The sequence below is a fragment of the Protopterus annectens genome, chromosome 11.part0, assembly GCF_019279795.1.
Source record: "Protopterus annectens isolate FY-2018-M chromosome 11.part0, PAN1.0, whole genome shotgun sequence".
Classification (NCBI taxonomy): domain Eukaryota; kingdom Metazoa; phylum Chordata; order Ceratodontiformes; family Protopteridae; genus Protopterus; species Protopterus annectens.
Window position 1 is genome coordinate 516,515,660 of NC_056745.1, and position 7,500 is coordinate 516,523,159.

General features: G+C 39.2%; 1 protein-coding gene across 1 annotated transcript in view; it reads right to left on the reverse strand.

Annotated features, from left to right (window-relative positions):
- NUP107 (nucleoporin 107) overlaps positions 1 to 7,500 on the reverse strand; it is a gene marked incomplete in the record, with an annotated part of 1,716,438 nt that overhangs the window by 1,683,616 nt on the left and 25,322 nt on the right. Inside the window, 1 exon segment of the mRNA XM_044088020.1 lies at positions 241 to 355. Within this exon segment, the coding sequence (XP_043943955.1) occupies positions 241 to 355 (115 nt within the window).

Genomic DNA, 7,500 nt, shown 5'->3' on the forward strand with positions numbered 1-7,500 from the left:
ACCACACACACACACACACACACACACACACACACACACACACACACACACACACACACACACCTCCTTTCAATGATATTGAACTTGACTAAATAATTCTGGTCCCATTTCTGTCTGCATCGCTAGGTCTCCATCTTTCTACAGGTTCAGGGCAAAACTGCATCCTACCTTTAAGTAAGAATACAAATGTAAATGCACAATTCCATATCACTCTTTTTCAGCTAAAGTTAAAAAGGATACCATGCCCTTTCTGTCTTAAAGTATGTCTGCGAGCACTGCGGGTGACCTCTACATCGCGAATCACTGGAGACAGCATATTTTCAGAAGGCACTAAAGCAGAAAAGTCTGTGACATTCTGTAATAAAACAAGTGTGTTATGCAGTGATTTCCTTCTACTATAATAAGCTTCTTAATCAACAGTAACATTGTTCTATTTTCAATATTAAACACAATGACCATACAACTATATCAAATTCAAAAATCTATATAAAATATCAACTGATGTAGAAAGATAAATGACAAGCTAAAAGAACTTTCATTGGTATTCTTAAAAATTACTTTTCACACTGGACAGTGATGTTGCTACTCTCTCACAAGATGTTCAGGAAGAAAACATCTTCAAATAACAACAATTATTATATACAGCAAGTGGGAAACAGCATCTGCAAACAGGAAGTGAAAAGCAAAACCGGGCATTTAAGTATACAATTACTGTGCATTCTTCAATTTTGTAAAGTCAAATGTATGTAACTTAATGCTAAAACTGATGCAGTAGCAACAATTATCAGAATAGCACTACAGCTATCTGATCAGCTATATAACCTGCACGTCTAGACAATTAAGGCCACAGCACAAAAGCAGAAGAATCCATTAAACTTTCAATGAAGACTAGCTGTAACTTTCCAGGTAGGTGAAGCTCCTTAACCTATTGGGATATGACAACCCATAGACAGTAGGGTAAGGAAGCCATTCCACATGAAATTAAAAGCACATGTTCCTTTGCCAGTGCAGGCAGAGTATCTACGGGCCTGAAAAAAATAAAATAAATGAATGTTCGGAGGACCTGAACACCAGATGCAGACAGAAAAGTATAAACACCAGTGGTCTCAGCCCAGTGCTCAAAGGATATTCTCTGAATATTAAGAAAGTTCAGTTGTGTAAGCAAACTTACCTTAACAGTAGATGTTCGCATGCTCACTGCTGCAGTATCCTTAGTTAAACACGTTACACCCTGCATAGGATATAACAGCCTAACAGCCTCATAAGCTTCAAAGCATCTTCCACACTTCCAAATCAGTCAGCTCGAGCCGAGCTGACTAAAGTACAGGTTTGGGCATCAAGCCCTTCAGAGCTTTCATGCCAACAGATAGAGGGGGGCTGAGCCCTGAAAGGACAATGTTCAGAACAAAAATGTCTACACCCTAGCATAAACACACCAAAAACAACAATGGGGATGGAGTTGCTACTGCAAGTTATTATTCAAACATCAACAGTTATGTTAAGTTTGTATAAACAACTTCACTACGTTCATCACACTGATCATTACTGCAGTAGCCATACCTATGTGGGTAGATTTCCCCAGCTTACCATATTTGGAAGTTGGAAAGAGGAGTATAGGAGCCACCAGAGATTGGTCCTAGCAAAACCTGATCCAAGACCTAGAGAAGACCTAGAAAAGCCATCAAGCTTAAAATGCTTTGTAAAAGTTTATACACAGGACCAATTTGCAGCTTGTAGAATACTTCTAGAATCCAAATTTTTCCAAGATGCCATAAATGAAGCCAAGGCTCTAGCCTGAAAAAAGTTTTGTTGTGGAGTTTAACAAAAGATAATAGTACTAGACAACCATTTGGAAATAGTCCATTTTGAAACAGGTTGTCCCTTCTTAACTTAATCAGAAGATCTGAAAGTTTTAGTTCTGTCAAAATATCCCTGTGGAAAATGAGGTAGGGTTGACACCATAAAACAGCTTGTAAACTCAGATGCCCTTCTTGTACAAATCTGAGCAATCAGTAAAAACTGAATTCTGTGTTAAGAACCTCAAGTCAGCTAGGTTAGTTTAAATGGAGCAAATATTAGCTTCTTTAACACAAAATTAAGCTTCCAAGGAGGGAACATTGGTTTTCTTGCAGGCCTCTTATGCAAAACCCCTTTCAAAAACATTTTGACAAGAATGCATTGAAAGAGGAGGATCCTTGGGCACACACACACACACACACACACACACACACACACACACACACACAATTGTAAAACCAGATAACTAGTCCTGATTCAGTGTTGGTTTTGTTGCAGGCACTAATTAGAAAACCTTTTCCAATATATACGATTTTCTAGTAGCAGGCTTTCTTGCCTCCATTAGTACCTGCTGCACTTCCTCAGTAAACAGGTTCCTAACAGGTATTAAGACCATCTTCAAGGCAGTCAACTGAAGTTGATTGGGGACAGGTTGCAAACAATCCTCTTCTTTTGAGAGTAGCTTGTGGAACTCCCCCAAGCCATCTCCAAAAGAAGGGATGGGCAATGGCTGCTTGGCCCAGAAGGGAGTCAACTACAATAATCGTGAGGGATTCCTTCTGAATCTTCAAAAGTACCCTGGATATCAATGGAAAGGGTGGAAAGTCATACAGGAACATTCATATCCAAATAAAATATAAGGCATCCGTCGTCCAGGCTTTCCTGCAGAGTCCTCGAGCCGAATATTGCCAGCTGATTTTTCAGACAAGAGGCAAACAGGTCTACCTGAGAAACTCACCCACAGAAGGATTAAATCTTTTAAGACCGCCTCGTCTAGTTTTCATCTGCAAGGGTCTGCCCTTGTGCTGCTCAGCTTGTCTGTAGCAATTTTCCTCCGATATAATGTAGGATGCCTGTAGAGTGAAGACTGTGCCATGAAGCTATATCCCAAGCTAAAATACCTAGTCTGCAAAGGGGGTATAATTAGGTTCCCCATTTGCTTGCTGATGTACCACATGGCTGTGGTATTGTCTTTAACCTTAAGAGGTCCCAGGGACCAAAAGGTGATTCAGAGAGTTGAGAGCCTTGATCAGGCAAGCATCTCTTTTAAATATGCATTTGTGGCAGTACTTGGTACTCCACACACCCTGCACTTTTACCCCTCCTAAAACTGCTCCCCAAGCGAAGTCCAAGGTGACTGTTTTAGAACAGGGAAAGAGGAGAGGTAACCTGAATTTATGGATATTTGCTGTCTCCACCAAGTGATTTCCCATCTGACAAACCCAATCACTGGGATTTGAAAAGGCTGTTGGATGCTGGAACCAGAGATACGTTGGATACAACCATATCCTTCTCATCTGGAGTCTTGACAGCAGTATCATGAAAATCATAGATGCCAGGAGAGACAAAATCCTGAAGTATTCCCTTGCAGTGCCCAAAGTCCAAGTGGAAAACCCGTATGAACTCAGATGTCTAGCTGACACCCTAGAAACACAATCCTGGGTGGAAAACCTGTACGAACTCAGATGTCTAGCTGACACCCTAGAAACACAATCCTGGGTGAAGGAGTAAAAAAAAAACTTTTGAATTCTCTCTCTAGAAAGCTCCAGAACTGGTCTCCAAGCATTTTCCTTCTTTGGCACTAAAAACATCCTTGAATAAAAACCTTTTCCCACCTGGGAAGGAGGGACTGGTTCTATCGCATTCTGGGCCAGCATACGACGAAAGACAGGTGGAAATAAAAAAAAAAGTGTCTGGTCAGGTGGATGAGGGATTATCCCCTGGACAGGAGGAATTTCCAACACTGTCATCTAATCTTGATGAATAATTTTCAGAATCCATTTGAAACTACCTGTTGCCAAAGAGAAAAGTGTTTAGTCAGACTTTCTAGAAAAGGATATGGAGCTGTCAGGGTGGGGAGACAGGGGGACAAGCTCCTTTGCATAGTCAATCATTCTGATTTTTTGGACTGTCCTTGGTTTTGGGAGTTTCCAGAATTCTTTCTGGAACCCCTTTGCCAGTTCTTTTTAAACTTCTGTTTCTCAACAACAAAATACAGGTACTACTTATTTATTGCCAAAACTAGATGCGAGGTTAGAGAATCCCTTAAAAATTTTGGAAAAGGAGGACTAAAACTCTTACAGATCCCCTGTATCACCTTACCCCTTTCATCACATTTCTAATCACCTCTGCAGCAGAGGGGCCAAAACTAAATCTCTATCCAAATGAGAATTTAAAATCTCATTTTCTACATCTGGGGGTTCTAACAAAACAGCCTGGCAAACCTCCTCAACACAGTACCAGTGGCCATAACCTGGAAGGAGTACCAACTGAGTCACTCGCACTGTAAGCAAGGAGTAGTTACTTGGAGAATACAAACAACTAAATTATTTAAAGCAGATTTCCTCATAAGAAGAAACTACACACAAAACATTACACATACTTTCACAATTAGTCAGAACAAACTAACATACAAATCTGACTATTTAGAATTCTGAAAATTAAAAAGTGCAGAATCATACACTCCCTCCCCACACCTTCCTTATCAGAAAAAACATGACTGGTATTAATCTTACTACTGCTAAACATTTAACTTAACTAAACCTATAGTTGCTGGGTTAGGTTTGAGAAGAGTGTACACAATTTTAAAAAGACTGAGGAACTTTATGGCTGAATATCAGAAAACTTACAGGCAGTAAAATACACATTCTCCAAAGTTGACCGAAATGGAAAAATGGGTAAAGGTTCTGGAAATCCCTTAAGTAACAGCTGGCAGTTTTCTAACAGACTGAGAAACCTCTGATGTCCCACTGAAAACACTGTCTTCTTGTCCAGATTCAGTATCTTGAATCTCTTCAGGAAAGAAGTATCCTCATTTCTTTTACTAGAAACTACTACTTAAGAAGGATCAGCAGCCCGAATTAAACACTGTAAACAACTCTTACAAAATTTGAGGAATAAATAAATGTTTAGTTTTCAATTTCTTTGACAGGAAAAATGGGTCCAACACTGTTATTAAAAGATGGCGGAAGCTTCCCCAGGGATGGACACAACATTCTGACAAAATAGGGAAATCTTTCCTCCTCTCTTTCCCAAGACTGACAAGAATGGTTCTCTCTTTCCACAGAGGGGACCCCAACAGAAGCAGAGGACGTGGCTAACCCACTGCCCATAGCACCTGTAGGTGTTACACCCACAGGGATCCAGGGTAAAAGATGAGTGGTCTAAGGTACAACTAATGGCCACAGCACAGACATCCACCACCAGAAGCAAACCACTAGCCTGCTGTGGTGGCAAAGTCTGTTTGCTCACTTTTTTCTTTTTGTGGCTGGAAGGATTAACTGTGGAACAGACAGTCTGTCCCATGGTGAAGCCAAAAACCGTGTGGCTTTCCCAGAAAAAACGAGCAGCAAAATCTAGTAGAACTTAAGTCTTTTAAAAGTAACCTTTTCACATAAGCACATTAAAAGCACATACCAGCTCCAAAAGTAAAATAAAACTATTTTGTCTCAGAAAAAACTTTTTAAACTGGCCGGGGGGGGGCTCTCGTTTAAAAGTACAATATAGTCTTGTGATTGTATTTTAACAGACCACCTCCTGACTTTAACATTACTTTTTCCTCCCCAAGGGAACTTAATCTGTCTAACAAGGGAGCAGCACAAGTCAACCATCGATCCTCGAAAGCATCAGGAGGAGCGTACTCCTTTGTAGCACTAAAGTTCTGGAACCCAAACCTGTCTTTTTAGTCAACTCAGCTCAAGCTGAGTGATGCTTTGGGAGTCTGGAAGGCACCCTGAAGCTTTACAAGCTGGCTGGCTCTTATGAAATGCAGGATATAACCCATACAGCAGTGATCAACGATTAACTTCTAAACTTGTGCACAAAAGTCAAGCCATCCTATTTTAGATAAAAAAAGTAACTTTTATATATTACATAAACGCAAATAATTCACATTACTGGACCAAAAAAAAAAAAAAAAAAAAAAATACACATTTAAACAGCCAAAACTTTCTTCAAAACACCAAGACAAAAATAAGAAACAAAATAATGGCTGAGGTTATAAACCCCAGAAGAATGAGACAAAGTTTTGATAACAATAAGCTGCATAAAAGGTGGAACAAAATGCCAAATGACAAGTCAAATAACTCACAGAATCAACTCTGTAATAAGTGAATGGTTACAGTCAAACGAGTTTCAAAACAAACAGTGCAGCAAATAACTGCAATGAAGGATGACAAGTTAAATACAAACCATAAGCAGTTAAAATGTAAAATCTACGATATCACAAAGAAGATTAGTTCTGAACAATAAATTAAGACAAACAAGCAATTAGCCAAGTCACATCTGCGATCTATTTAGATAACTGTGGTTTATCTCAAAACAGAACCATCAAGCATTTGGCAAACCTTTATGCCCCACAGCTTAAAGTGATTCGCCCATTGTCACTGATGCATTGTGGCAACTAGTGAGTTAAGTGTCTCGATGCATTTACATTGTTCTCATTTAGCACTGGGCTATTTTTTTATAAAAAATTCTGTAAATTGATTCGTGGCCAAAATAAATTTAGTGTATTCCCTCATGACATCACTGTACGCACAGAGTACACTCTGTTCATAGACATCAATGGATATAACTCTGCACACGCAGCAGTCCCCCCCATTAAAATCTATGGGCACATTTCACACTTTCACTACCATGATGTCACAAAGGTTAAACTAATTTAAGTTCATTGGCAATATCACAGGGAAAATATTACCTTCACAATTTTTCCCCTCATAAAAGTGGCTGCCAAACACATTCACTTATTGTGTGAAAATGCCGTTTAGCACTTTGTATAGATTCAAAGAAACTGTCATTTAGGAAACATAAGGGCTACCTAAACAAAATTTCATGAAAGACATGATAGGTGTTAAAGAATACACAATAACTACAGTACAAAATACCTAGTTAGCAGACACACATGCGTGTACACTATATACACTAGACAACAATGACTACTAGATGACTAACACATGAAAAGAAAAGTACACTCTATGCAGAGATGAGATTGGGCGATATTGCACATAAGGAAGCGATCGGAATTGCACTTGAACAACAATGCATTAATTTTAGCATACAATAAATAAATAGAATTACGGTTTCATTTTTTTCATACAGCCTATTATAGTTTTGATACATTGAGATTTGTGTCTGCATTAAATGAGTCTTATTGCAGTTGGATAAAAACTGTTCGTGAATCTGAAGGTCCTGCAGCGGATACTCTGTAACCTTCTACCAGATACAAAGTTTAGTCAACCAACCATAAGCTAAATGAGAAGTGTCACTCAGTATTTTGTGGAACTTCTTTTTACATTTTATTTCAAATAGCTCCTGTAAGGCAGGAAGACTAGTGCCCACGATCTTTTCTGCTGTTCTTATTCTTTGCAGCTTCTACCTTTCGGCTATTGTACTGTTACTGAACCATACAGTGCAGTTGCTAGTGATAATGCTTTTGATGGCTCCTCTGTAGAAGGTACTTGCAGGATTCTTAGAGAGCTTTGCTTT